Genomic DNA, 15,041 nt, shown 5'->3' on the forward strand with positions numbered 1-15,041 from the left:
CACTTACATGTTATCATTGTATTAATTATTATAGTCCAAGCCAATACAATCACAGTCTGAACCATTATAAATTAATCTTTGGAAGTCTAATAAATATTTTATTGCATGATATCATAAAAATGACTTTTTTCTTGCACCAAATGTAAAATAGAAGCAGTATTTTCCATATTGGTAGCCTGATGTATATGCTTTCTCAATTTAAATCAAATAATATAAAATATTGCATACTGCAAGCTCTGGATGCTGGGGGCTATAAAGTGGAATATTTCCTCATATGTATAGGAACAGTTTATTGCCAGAGCTTCTCGATCATTCATGTGTAGAGAAATAAAAGCACATCTTTTTAAGCAGTTTTATGGGGACCATAATGATAAACATAATTCTGTCCCAACATCAATGTCTGAAATATTTATACAAAAGAAATGAAGACCTATAGGAAATAAAAGTCAGTGAGTTGTTTGGCTGATTCCATACAGCAAGCACCTTTCTTAAAGGCACATTATACCAGAATTCTCAAGCATTATGTAAATGATAGCAAATACATATACAGTAATAAAACTAGCAGTCTCCCTCCATATATGTACATTAGAAAGATTTTTTTATATACAGTATGCATATACATAATTATATACATAATAGGAAAACAAAATGATAACACCAATATAAAGTACCTTGATAGGGTGTTGCACCACTACAAGAGGTCAGTCGGTTTGTATAACACAGTATTGAAAGGCACATGCAGGAATTGTGGAGGAGGGATGCAGAACCATTGTTCCATAAGAAAGTCACGCCACTGATGCCTGGCTGATGGAAAACACTGTCTCAGCATCATTCTAGAGTACCCCATAAATGCTCAGCACAGTTCATTCAGATGTGGTGGCTGATGTTGTCTATATGTCATGACCTTCTCATTATCATCACCACACCCATCAAGTAAAAAATGCTGCAATAAGGGGTAATGATAATCACTAGATATCATTAAGTAGCAATACACATTGGTGTTAAGTTGAAAGGGAATGACTGCACACAAGGTATTCGAGGAAAGTACTCCATGCGAAATAACGTAACCACCCCCTTTACATTTTTTGGGGGTAAATGCACTCATGGCTGTGGACTTCTTTTGATTAGCGCTTTATATCAGACACTGAATTAACAAATGTACATTGCCAGGTGTGATGAATGGCTTGTGAACTACAGCTTGACTATTACCCTTTCATACTGAGCTGAGAACCCAGTATATTGCAGGGGAAAGCTGGTGCAAACTAGATCCCAGATCTGTGTAAAAAACCGACCCTGGTTGTGTATCTCGGGTTCGCTACCTGGGTTATTTCTGGATCCGACTGGGGTCGGCAGCAGTGCGAAAGGCATGACATAGGTCATGCCTTAAAGGCTACTGATTGGCAAGCTCAGGAGTGCTTGGAGATAATGTAATCTCCAAATGTCTTGTATGAATAACCCTTGTCCGGTGGCGGTGTGAAACGGATCAGACACGGGTGAGAGCCGGGGCTTCTGTATGAAAAGGGTATACAGTAGGATATCCTTCTTTGTGAAATTAGCAGTCAGGGCTGTAAGTAGGAGTGAGTGGTGCCATCGACCAGGAAGAAGGGTCCTAGTGGAAGCATCATCACAGCCCCACAGTTACTGCATTTGACTGCCTGCTGCAGGGCTGTCTTGTGCGTCCATTGGAAGCTCTGGGCATGTACCATGCAACCTGTACAACCGACCGGATCATCCTAACGGCGATCTGGACACTGTGCTTCCCGGTGCTGGTAGCAGCCCTGCTCCAGCACTGTTTGCAGTTATCTAATTTGCAGTTGTTGACTGTTTTGCCTTACACTACAAAACAATGTACTGTATGTTTGTCCTTAGAGCTCCATATTGTTGTCACCTGAGATAATGCTGTTCATAAAACACAAGCAAGTTCAGCTGTCTCGGTCACTGAAACTCCTACTAAACTCTCTGGATGACTTCTATTACAGCTATGATTATACTGTACAATAGATTGTATACTTACATAATTATAAGAAACCAGGGCAGTCCAGTATTTTTATATATCGCCTAACCATGCTGGCATGCTAGAAACTGACTTGTAAGTGAGGTTACTTAATACTTGCTCTTGGAATAAAATGAACATGTGCTTTTGTATTATTTATGTCCCAATATCTGCTGTATTGTATGTCCGTCTTCCCCAATTATCAGATTTTTTATAGCTTTGTAAAACATACGAGTGGTTCAGTAAGTAAGGAAGCAACAAGACCTCTCACATGTATAATGTTCTCTATGTCATTCTAATTTCCTGTCAGGCCAGAGCAAGTAGACTACTGCTTCCCCTCACAGCCATTATACTGGGCCTCATAACATTCATACTGTCCCAACATCAGGTGTAAGATGGCGGGACTGGTGGAAACATGGTCAAACATTGAGATGTGTAGTGTGATCAGATTTCTGCATATTAAGGGCACATAAGCAGCTGAGATTCATCACCAACTTGACAAGGTGTACAATGATAATGTCATGTCACAGAATCAGGTTTGGGTTTGGTGCATAGCGGGGAGAGTCCCAGGGAGGGCTGATTATCAGTACCTTTGCTGATAATTGCACTCAAAGTACAGGGATCAGCAACAGTGCTCATTGTGGAATATACCATATTTTCATTTCATGTCCAGCAGATACGCTCTACAGTGCCGTCCACACAGCATACTGGGGAGCAAAATTAGCAGGAATGTCGGGGGGCTGGGCCAGCATCAGGACATCAGTTCTACACTTGTGCAGAACTTATTTCCTACTTAAAACACCAGGGATGCAGCAGGACGGCATGGTCGCATTGATGTTAGAGATGAGCGGGTTCGGTTTCTCTGAATCCGAACCCGCCCGAACTTCATGTTTTTTTTCACGGGTCCGAGCGACTCGGATCTTCCCGCCTTGCTCGGTTAACCCGAGCGCGCCCGAACGTCATCATGACGCTGTCGGATTCTCGCGAGGCTCGGATTCTATCGCGAGACTCGTATTCTATATAAGGAGCCGCGCGTCGCCGCCATTTTCACACGTGCATTGAGATTGATAGGGAGAGGACGTGGCTGGCGTCCTCTCCATTTAGATTATAAAAGAGAGAGATTTACTGGAGCTTAGGACTAGGAGGAGTACTGTAGAAGTGTAGAGAGTGCAGAGAGTTTACTAGTGAGTGACCACCAGACAGTGCAGTTTATTTAATATATCCGTTCTCTGCCTGAAAAAAGCGATACACACAGTGACTCAGTCACATACCATATCTGTGTGCACTGCTCAGGCTCAGCCCAGTGTGCTGCATCATCTATATATATTATATATCTGTCTGACTGCTCAGCTCACACAGCTTATAATTGTGGGGGAGACTGGGGAGCACTGCAGTGCCAGTTATAGGTTATAGCAGGAGCCAGGAGTACATAATATTATATAGTGAGTGACCACCAGACAGTGCAGTTTATTTAATATATCCGTTCTCTGCCTGAAAAAAGCGATACACACAGTGACTCAGTCACATACCATATCTGTGTGCACTGCTCAGGCTCAGCCCAGTGTGCTGCATCATCTATATATATTATATATCTGTCTGACTGCTCAGCTCACACAGCTTATAATTGTGGGGGAGACTGGGGAGCACTGCAGTGCCAGTTATAGGTTATAGCAGGAGCCAGGAGTACATAATATTATATAGTGAGTGACCACCAGACAGTGCAGTTTATTTAATATATCCGTTCTCTGCCTGAAAAAAGCGATACACACAGTGACTCAGTCACATACCATATCTGTGTGCACTGCTCAGGCTCAGCCCAGTGTGCTGCATCATCTATATATATTATATATCTGTCTGACTGCTCAGCTCACACAGCTTATAATTGTGGGGGAGACTGGGGAGCACTGCAGTGCCAGTTATAGGTTATAGCAGGAGCCAGGAGTACATAATATTATATTAAAATTAAACAGTGCACACTTTTGCTGCAGGAGTGCCACTGCCAGTGTGACTGACCAGTGACCTGACCACACTGACCACCAGTATAGTTAGTAGTATACTTATATTGTGATTGCCTGAAAAAGTTAAACACTCGTCGTGTGACTTCACTTGTGTGTTGTTGTTTTTTTTATTCTATAAAAATAAAACTCATTCTGCTGACAGACAGTGTCCAGCAGGTCCGTCATTATATAATATATAATATATACCTGTCCGGCTGCAGTAGTGATATATATATATTTTTTATATCATTTATCATCCAGTCGCAGCAGACACAGTACGGTAGTTCACGGCTGTGGCTACCTCTGTGTCTGCACTCGGCAGGCAGTCCGTCCATAATTGTATACCACCTAACCGTGGTTTTTTTTTCTTTCTTCTTTATACATACATAGTTACATAGACATCTCTTTATCAACCAGTCTATATTAGCAGCAGACACAGTACAGTACGGTAGTTCACGGCTGTGGCTACCTCTGTGTCTGCACTCGGCAGGCAGTCCGTCCATAATTGTATACCACCTAACCGTGGTTTTTTTTTCTTTCTTCTTTATACATACATAGTTACATAGACATCTCTTTATCAACCAGTCTATATTAGCAGCAGACACAGTACAGTACGGTAGTTCACGGCTGTGGCTACCTCTGTGTCTGCACTCGGCAGGCAGTCCGTCCATAATTGTATACCACCTAACCGTGGTTTTTTTTTCTTTCTTCTTTATACATACATAGTTACATAGACATCTCTTTATCAACCAGTCTATATTAGCAGCAGACACAGTACAGTACGGTAGTTCACGGCTGTGGCTACCTCTGTGTCTGCACTCGGCAGGCAGTCCGTCCATAATTGTATACCACCTAACCGTGGTTTTTTTTTCTTTCTTCTTTATACATACATAGTTACATAGACATCTCTTTATCAACCAGTCTATATTAGCAGCAGACACAGTACAGTACGGTAGTTCACGGCTGTGGCTACCTCTGTGTCTGCACTCGGCAGGCAGTCCGTCCATAATTGTATACCACCTAACCGTGGTTTTTTTTTCTTTCTTCTTTATACATACATAGTTACATAGACATCTCTTTATCAACCAGTCTATATTAGCAGCAGACACAGTACAGTACGGTAGTTCACGGCTGTGGCTACCTCTGTGTCTGCACTCGGCAGGCAGTCCGTCCATAATTGTATACCACCTAACCGTGGTTTTTTTTTCTTTCTTCTTTATACATACATAGTTACATAGACATCTCTTTATCAACCAGTCTATATTAGCAGCAGACACAGTACAGTACGGTAGTTCACGGCTGTGGCTACCTCTGTGTCTGCACTCGGCAGGCAGTCCATAATTGTATACTAGTATCCATCTCCTTTGTTTACCTGAGGTGCCTTTTAGTTGTGCCTATTAAAATATGGAGAACAAAAATGTTGAGGTTCCAAAATTAGGGAAAGATCAAGATCCACTTCCACCTCGTGCTGAAGCTGCTGCCACTAGTCATGGCCGAGACGATGAAATGCCAGCAACGTCGTCTGCCAAGGCCGATGCCCAATGTCATAGTACAGAGCATGTCAAATCCAAAACACCAAATATCAGAAAAAAAAGGACTCCAAAACCTAAAATAAAATTGTCGGAGGAGAAGCGTAAACTTGCCAATATGCCATTTACGACACGGAGTGGCAAGGAACGGCTGAGGCCCTGGCCTATGTTCATGGCTAGTGGTTCAGCTTCACATGAGGATGGAAGCACTCAGCCTCTCGCTAGAAAAATGAAAAGACTCAAGCTGGCAAAAGCAGCACAGCAAAGAACTGTGCATTCTTCGAAATCCCAAATCCACAAGGAGAGTCCAATTGTGTCGGTTGCGATGCCTGACCTTCCCAACACTGGACGTGAAGAGCATGCGCCTTCCACCATTTGCACGCCCCCTGCAAGTGCTGGAAGGAGCACCCGCAGTCCAGTTCCTGATAGTCAGATTGAAGATGTCAGTGTTGAAGTACACCAGGATGAGGAGGATATGGGTGTTGCTGGCGCTGGGGAGGAAATTGACCAGGAGGATTCTGATGGTGAGGTGGTTTGTTTAAGTCAGGCACCCGGGGAGACACCTGTTGTCCGTGGGAGGAATATGGCCGTTGACATGCCAGGTGAAAATACCAAAAAAATCAGCTCTTCGGTGTGGAGGTATTTCACCAGAAATGCGGACAACAGGTGTCAAGCCTTGTGTTCCCTTTGTCAAGCTGTAATAAGTAGGGGTAAGGACGTTAACCACCTCGGAACATCCTCCCTTATACGTCACCTGCAGCGCATTCATAATAAGTCAGTGACAAGTTCAAAAACTTTGGGTGACAGCGGAAGCAGTCCACTGACCAGTAAATCCCTTCCTCTTGTAACCAAGCTCACGCAAACCACCCCACCAACTCCCTCAGTGTCAATTTCCTCCTTCCCCAGGAATGCCAATAGTCCTGCAGGCCATGTCACTGGCAATTCTGACGAGTCCTCTCCTGCCTGGGATTCCTCCGATGCATCCTTGCGTGTAACGCCTACTGCTGCTGGCGCTGCTGTTGTTGCTGCTGGGAGTCGATGGTCATCCCAGAGGGGAAGTCGTAAGCCCACTTGTACTACTTCCAGTAAGCAATTGACTGTTCAACAGTCCTTTGCGAGGAAGATGAAATATCACAGCAGTCATCCTGCTGCAAAGCGGATAACTGAGGCCTTGACAACTATGTTGGTGTTAGACGTGCGTCCGGTATCCGCCGTTAGTTCACAGGGAACTAGACAATTTATTGAGGCAGTGTGCCCCCGTTACCAAATACCATCTAGGTTCCACTTCTCTAGGCAGGCGATACCGAGAATGTACACGGACGTCAGAAAAAGACTCACCAGTGTCCTAAAAAATGCAGTTGTACCCAATGTCCACTTAACCACGGACATGTGGACAAGTGGAGCAGGGCAGGGTCAGGACTATATGACTGTGACAGCCCACTGGGTAGATGTATGGACTCCCGCCGCAAGAACAGCAGCGGCGGCACCAGTAGCAGCATCTCGCAAACGCCAACTCTTTCCTAGGCAGGCTACGCTTTGTATCACCGCTTTCCAGAATACGCACACAGCTGAAAACCTCTTACGGCAACTGAGGAAGATCATCGCGGAATGGCTTACCCCAATTGGACTCTCCTGTGGATTTGTGGCATCGGACAACGCCAGCAATATTGTGTGTGCATTAAATATGGGCAAATTCCAGCACGTCCCATGTTTTGCACATACCTTGAATTTGGTGGTGCAGAATTTTTTAAAAAACGACAGGGGCGTGCAAGAGATGCTGTCGGTGGCCAGAAGAATTGCGGGACACTTTCGGCGTACAGGCACCACGTACAGAAGACTGGAGCACCACCAAAAACTACTGAACCTGCCCTGCCATCATCTGAAGCAAGAAGTGGTAACGAGGTGGAATTCAACCCTATATATGCTTCAGAGGTTGGAGGAGCAGCAAAAGGCCATTCAAGCCTATACAATTGAGCACGATATAGTAGGTGGAATGCACCTGTCTCAAGCGCAGTGGAGAATGATTTCAACGTTGTGCAAGGTTCTGATGCCCTTTGAACTTGCCACACGTGAAGTCAGTTCAGACACTGCCAGCCTGAGTCAGGTCATTCCCCTCATCAGGCTTTTGCAGAAGAAGCTGGAGACATTGAAGGAGGAGCTAACACGGAGCGATTCCGCTAGGCATGTGGGACTTGTGGATGGAGCCCTTAATTCGCTTAACAAGGATTCACGGGTGGTCAATCTGTTGAAATCAGAGCACTACATTTTGGCCACCGTGCTCGATCCTAGATTTAAAGCCTACCTTGGATCTCTCTTTCCGGCAGACACAAGTCTGCTGGGGTTGAAAGACATGCTGGTGACAAAATTGTCAAGTCAAGCGGAACGCGACCTGTCAACATCTCCTCCTTCACATTCTCCCGCAACTGGGGGTGCGAGGAAAAGGCTCAGAATTCCGAGCCCACCCGCTGGCGGTGATGCAGGGCAGTCTGGAGCGACTGCTGATGCTGACATCTGGTCCGGACTGAAGGACCTGACAACGATTACGGACATGTCGTCTACTGTCACTGCATATGATTCTCTCAACATTGATAGAATGGTGGAGGATTATATGAGTGACCGCATCCAAGTAGGCACGTCACACAGTCCGTACTTATACTGGCAGGAAAAAGAGGCAATTTGGAGGCCCTTGCACAAACTGGCTTTATTCTACCTAAGTTGCCCTCCCACAAGTGTGTACTCCGAAAGAGTGTTTAGTGCCGCCGCTCACCTTGTCAGCAATCGGCGTACGAGGTTACATCCAGAAAATGTGGAGAAGATGATGTTCATTAAAATGAATTATAATCAATTCCTCCGCGGAGACATTGACCAGCAGCAATTGCCTCCACAAAGTACACAGGGAGCTGAGATGGTGGATTCCAGTGGGGACGAATTGATAATCTGTGAGGAGGGGGATGTACACGGTGATATATCGGAGGGTGATGATGAGGTGGACATCTTGCCACTGTAGAGCCAGTTTGTGCAAGGAGAGATTAATTGCTTCTTTTTTGGGGGGGGTCCAAACCAACCCGTCATATCAGTCACAGTCGTGTGGCAGACCCTGTCACTGAAATGATGGGTTGGTTAAAGTGTGCATGTCCTGTTTTGTTTATACAACATAAGGGTGGGTGGGAGGGCCCAAGGACAATTCCATCTTGCACCTCTTTTTTCTTTTCTTTTTCTTTGCATCATGTGCTGATTGGGGAGGGTTTTTTGGAAGGGACATCCTGCGTGACACTGCAGTGCCACTCCTAAATGGGCCCGGTGTTTGTGTCGGCCACTAGGGTCGCTAATCTTACTCACACAGTCAGCTACCTCATTGCGCCTCTTTTTTTCTTTGCGTCATGTGCTGTTTGGGGAGGGTTTTTTGGAAGGGACATCCTGCGTGACACTGCAGTGCCACTCCTAGATGGGCCCGGTGTTTGTGTCGGCCACTAGGGTCGCTAATCTTACTCACACAGCTACCTCATTGCGCCTCTTTTTTTCTTTGCGTCATGTGCTGTTTGGGGAGGGTTTTTTGGAAGGGACATCCTGCGTGACACTGCAGTGCCACTCCTAGATGGGCCCGGTGTTTGTGTCGGCCACTAGGGTCGCTAATCTTACTCACACAGCTTCCTCATTGCGCCTCTTTTTTTCTTTGCGTCATGTGCTGTTTGGGGAGGGTTTTTTGGAAGGGACATCCTGCGTGACACTGCAGTGCCACTCCTAGATGGGCCTGGTGTTTGTGTCGGCCACTAGGGTCGCTAATCTTACTCACACAGCTACCTCATTGCGCCTCTTTTTTTCTTTGCGTCATGTGCTGTTTGGGGAGGGTTTTTTGGAAGGGCCATCCTGCGTGACACTGCAGTGCCACTCCTAGATGGGCCCGGTGTTTGTGTCGGCCACTAGGGTCGCTAATCTTACTCACACAGCTACCTCATTGCGCCTCTTTTTTTCTTTGCGTCATGTGCTGTTTGGGGAGGGTTTTTTGGAAGGGCCATCCTGCGTGACACTGCAGTGCCACTCCTAGATGGGCCCGGTGTTTGTGTCGGCCACTAGGGTCGCTTATCTTACTCACACAGCGACCTCGGTGCAAATTTTAGGACTAAAAATAATATTGTGAGGTGTGAGGTATTCAGAATAGACTGAAAATGAGTGTAAATTATGGTTTTTGAGGTTAATAATACTTTGGGATCAAAATGACCCCCAAATTCTATGATTTAAGCTGTTTTTTAGTGTTTTTTGAAAAAAACACCCGAATTCAAAACACACCCGAATCCGACAAAAAAAATTCGGTGAGGTTTTGCCAAAACGCGTTCGAACCCAAAACACGGCCGCGGAACCGAACCCAAAACCAAAACACAAAACCCGAAAAATTTCAGGCGCTCATCTCTAATTGATGTGACTGTGCCAGAGAAAGCCCATCTGACTGCATGCAGATACAAACAGATCTCTTGCAATCACCTTCAGCGCCTCTTGTCTTTGATCATAGCAAGAGAGACCCTATACCCAATACACTGTGGGCCGCATTCACCAATGAAAGCTAAAATAAAAGAAGCGCAATTTGGAACAAACCATGTTTCAATGATAGGGGTGCAAATATATATTTCTTATATAAATATATATGCAGAATATATGTGCGCTATAAAAAAAACTGTTAATAAATAATAAATATGCATGCAGGGACAATGCTGACTCTGCTTTTGCATGTAGCGAACAAATGCTGTAATTTATTTTTACAATAAAATCTAGAATTAAGCTAGGACACACCCCTTCCCAACTATATATCTATCTGTACATTATAAAATCTGCCCCACCTGCAATGAAACATGGTTTTTCCAATGTATAAACAGCTCTAATTTTTTATCCTTTTTCTGCCTAGCTCTGAACTCTGAATCAGGCACTATGGGGCTAATTCAGTATGGATTGTGTTATCCTCTGCTCAGTTTCACGATTATCCCTTTCTGCGCATGTGTAGAGCGGGTCCCGTTTTTTGTGGCTCGCATTTTTCCGATAGCCTTTGCCTGATTAACAAGCAGAGGCGTTCAGGAGGCAGGGCAGGGGCGAAGACAGACAGCCAGCGTATATTTGGAAATGGAGGCATGTCACCCCCCCCCCCTCATTTTCCAGGAGTGGTGAAATCAAGGTCTGCATCTCGGTTGCAGATTTCTTGACCTAGCAAGGCCCTCTGCGACGGCCAGCCTGAGTAAGCTGAGACTCACTCAGCTAGCAGTCTGATGGGGAACACTGCAACGTTGATCCCAGGCTGAGACACAGTCGCAGCACTGGGATTGTAAATGCACGGAGGAGGTGTTTAACACCTACTGCATTTGCATTACTATGGATCACATTTGCAAAGCTCCCTGCGAGCAGCTTTAGAAATGCGATCCATGCTGAATGAGGGTCAATGTACCTAATTGAAAGGCCAATATATATTGGAGCTTGCCAAAGAGAGCAAAGTGGAGGAAACAATGATGTGAGCATGGGACCCTGCTCAATGGAAGATGGAAAGCTGAAGGCTCCAGAGTAGATGTCAGACCAAAGGTCTAATGTGTAAAAGATAATGGGAAACCATTTAATGATATTCCATTTAAAAGCCTTTTCACATTAAAATGAGTTACTTTCATTAAGCAAAAAACACCCAGTGGTGCATGTACAACACAAAAGAGATTTCTGCTAAATCTTCCTATGCGATGGTTATGGTTATATTGCATACCTACAGTATTAAGTGTCCACTTAGGGTAAAGTGATGGATTGAATTTAATATGTTCTGTTGATTCACCAATAAAACAATGCATTTTATTTTCCTTTTTCAATACCCGCCTAAGATTTATTGTATCAATATAATTTTTTTATTTGTTCTACTTAATTGCTTCAGCATAATATAATACACATGGTTCCTGCATACAAATAATTGAAACATTAAAGATATTATTTCTGTCAAAGCATTACTTGTTTCAAAAAAATAAGTATATAACAGTTGGGAAACTAAATATGGCATCAACGTGGCTGAAGAAAGAGAAACACTTCTAACCACACTTTTATATGGATCAACAAAAACTATGTTTAGGGACTTTATTAGGCACAGAAAAAACTGCCCAAAACAGAATAATGTTCATATTTATAATGAAAGGTTTTCATCGGCCATTTACAGTATACAATACGTTTTATAAGAAAACAAAATGTCTCCCAATATTTTTAACTGACACTTAAAACTAGTTTCAAGGATCCCTGTGCACTGCACTGTTGTTACCCATCAAAGAATAAGTCCAGACAAAGGAGAAGACTGCAGAAAATGTTAGTATGTCGGTCCTATTTCACCCTATCTTAACAGTACTGTAACTGATAACGGAATTTTTCCAGCACACAAAGCAAAGGCGTAGCTACAACAGGTGCAGGGGATATGGCTGCAATGGCGCCCGGTCTGTCTCTGGGGCCTGGCCTTTCTCCTGCACATAGTTGCCAAGCCCTGCTGGCTGCTTTTACCTCTTAGAAGTGTGCTGCTGCACTGCAACCACACCTGCTCACCCAGATGACACCATCTGCACCTCTCCTGAGTCCTAACTGATGCTGGTAGGAGGCGTGGCTGAGTATGCAGGGACATCACCGGACCATGGCCACGCCTCTTCCCAGCGCCTGTGAAGAGAGACTAGATGGAGTCAGCCGGGAGAGCAGATGTGGCTGCAGTGCAGCAGCACACTGCTAATATATATAGAAAAGCAGCAAACGGGGCCCAAATGATGAGTGGTTAGTCCACTGGGGGGGGGGGGGGGGGGGGGGTCTTTAAGTAGTGGTGGGGTTGATCTTTGAGTAGTCCACAGGGGGGGGGGGGGGGGACTTATGCTATGGGGCCCCAATTGGCATAGCTACGGCCCTGACACAAAGGATTGATAATATGAGGTAGATTTATCAAAGCTTGTAGAGAGTAGAGATAAAGTGGAGAGAATAATCTGCTGGATTATTATGTGGATCTTATAATATACCAACCAATCAGCTCCTATCATTTTCAAATACAGCTTGTAACATGACAGGAGCTGATTGGTTGGTACCATATCTCTCTCCAAGCATTGGCATTTCTATAATGGGTTCAGTGTGTGCTTGTGCACACGGGCCCCTGGGTCCAGCGGGGGCCCACACCGCACACACTGCACCCATTTTAATACTTACCTTTCCTGAGCCAGCGTCAGGCTCTGCGATCCCGGTGGAAATTGCAGCCGAAATGGCTGCCACGCATGCGCGGTAGCCAAATTGGTCTCTTGATCATGGTGGGCGCCATGCACAGCGCCGTACAGAGGTGGGGGCACCTGGAGATGCACACGGGCCCCCTCCTCTGTCGAAACGCCCCTGTCTCCAAGGTTTGATAAATCTGTCCCTGGAACTTTTAACTATGGCATGCTATAATAAGATATATTAGTTATACACTCTGTATATTTGACCTAATTTGTGTTCCCACCAAAAAAAAAGATAATTTACTACCAATACAGAGCTGCGCTTAGTTAAATATCCTTTTTGCGCCATGTGGTGAGGCTTAAATACTGTGATACAATATGCCGTACAGGGGGAATGGGGCCTAGTTCTTAATTAGGGTCCATATTGTATCACTACTACATGTAATCATGTAAGTTACTTGTAGAATTGTGTTTTTGTCAAAACTGCAGATTGAAAAAGATGCTCATTAAGTACAATACTGTGTGGTGGGATATATGGCACAGCTTAGTAGCATTTTCCGTGGAGCACCAAACAGGGCTATTTGGAGCGATTGCAAGCAAGGATATGAGGACACAATGATTTTTGTAACAAATCTACAAAACTATCATATCGTAAATGAAAGTGATGTGTGTGATGCTTGTGTTTCCCGTGAAGAGGTCACATAGGACCCATGATTCCGTGCAATCAGTTGCTACACTGCATAGAAAAGTGGACAGTCACCAGATTTCATAATAACAAATCCGCTTTTCACATACAGCCTTGGCAGAGAATGATACTGGAGGTACGACATTAGGGAACGAAAGAGATTTCGGCATAGGTGCATAGTAAAATTATATGTTTGTTTATTCATTAATTACTGTATTTTGCTATTTTTATATCTTTTTTTAGGCATACAAAGGCTGATAGCACAAGATTCTTATTTTATTTAAGCAATAAATACTTGATTAATCGATCTGATGATACTTCAAAGAGAACACAGCTGCTGTAGAGGGAAAGTAGTATGAAGCCATTAACATTGCTGGCTACATTCTTTAAAGGCAGGCGTTGAACAAGGAATGTCTAGTGCCTGCTCCTGCAATGCCCACGCTTACACCTTAATTACCATACAGACTAAGAACTGCCAACATCCGGCATCAGTATGTAGAAGGAATTTGTAACATATCACAGTAATACTAGTATCCAGAATACCACATAAATTGCTATAATGACTGTTTGACAACTTTATGAAGACTATGTTTACTTACTGGAATCTGATGTATTCGCAGGATTAAAATGTAATAAACCATTTAAACTGGCTTCGTTGTTTCCCTCATGCATAGTACTCTCACTCGAGAAGCCAATAAATGCATGCTTCTGGATATCTGATGTAGTCCCATGCAAGCAAACGTCTGCAAGCACCGACGTGTAACCACAGATAACTTGCCATGGCCATTGGGAAAAAGTGCTCGCTGTATGCATTGATGACTATGAAGATACAATTTTAAAAAGAGAAAAATTAGGTCAATTTCCATTTGAAAACACTATTAATGCCAATTTTATTATCTCTCTCTCCCTGATGAAAGTAAAACCCTTACTAAAACGTTGCAATTCAGAAGTGTGTAGCCACATTTCTGGAGTGCCGCCACATGTCTCTATTGGTGTGTGTGTGTGTGTGTGTGTGTGTGTGTGTGTGTGTGTGTGTGTGTGTGTGTGTGTGTGTGTGTGTGTGTATATATATATATATATATATATATAATGTTTGCGCCAGGAGCCCAATACCTCAAATATAAATAGCACTCAATACGCGTTGGGTATAAAACGCCAGCGATCGGGGTGCCAGCGGTCAGAATACCGTCCACGGCATCTCAATGTTTGGAATCCCGACAGGGGAAAGGTAATTATACCTACCTTTCCCCAAATGATCCTAACCCTAACCATCCCTACCAGAAACCTAAACCTAACCCTCCCCTCCTGCAGTGTAACTCTAACCCTTACCGGTGGTGCCTGAACCTAACCCTCACTCCCCACAGATTAAACATAAACCTCCTTCCCCTTCAGCCTAACCCTAACCCTCCCCAGGGGCGCCTAAACCTAACCACCTAACCGCAGCCTAAACCTAACTCCCCCTACCCACAGCCTACACCTAACCATTCTGCCGCAGCCTAAACCTAACCTAACACCCCCACACCCCGCGGCTTACTTCTCCAGCACCCAGCAGAAGAATGTTCGGGGTTCCAGTGGTCGGGATCCCAGCGCCGGTAATGTGTTGGGCATTCTAAGACGTGACAGGATTCCGGCATCAGTATTTTGACCGCCGGG

The 15,041-nt window shown here is 44.5% G+C and overlaps 1 protein-coding gene across 4 annotated transcripts in view; it reads right to left on the reverse strand.

Annotated features, from left to right (window-relative positions):
* Positions 1-15,041, reverse strand: part of TMEM232 (transmembrane protein 232) — a 530,130-nt gene that overhangs the window by 224,682 nt on the left and 290,407 nt on the right. For all 4 annotated transcript variants that reach the window (XM_063964108.1, XM_063964107.1, XM_063964106.1 and 1 more), the window contains one exon: positions 13,988-14,207. In XM_063964108.1, coding sequence (XP_063820178.1) covers positions 13,988-14,207 — 220 coding nt within the window. The remainder of the gene's footprint in view (positions 1-13,987; positions 14,208-15,041) is intronic.

This window comes from Pseudophryne corroboree, chromosome 1 (genome assembly GCF_028390025.1).
Source record: "Pseudophryne corroboree isolate aPseCor3 chromosome 1, aPseCor3.hap2, whole genome shotgun sequence".
Classification (NCBI taxonomy): Eukaryota; Metazoa; Chordata; class Amphibia; order Anura; family Myobatrachidae; genus Pseudophryne; species Pseudophryne corroboree.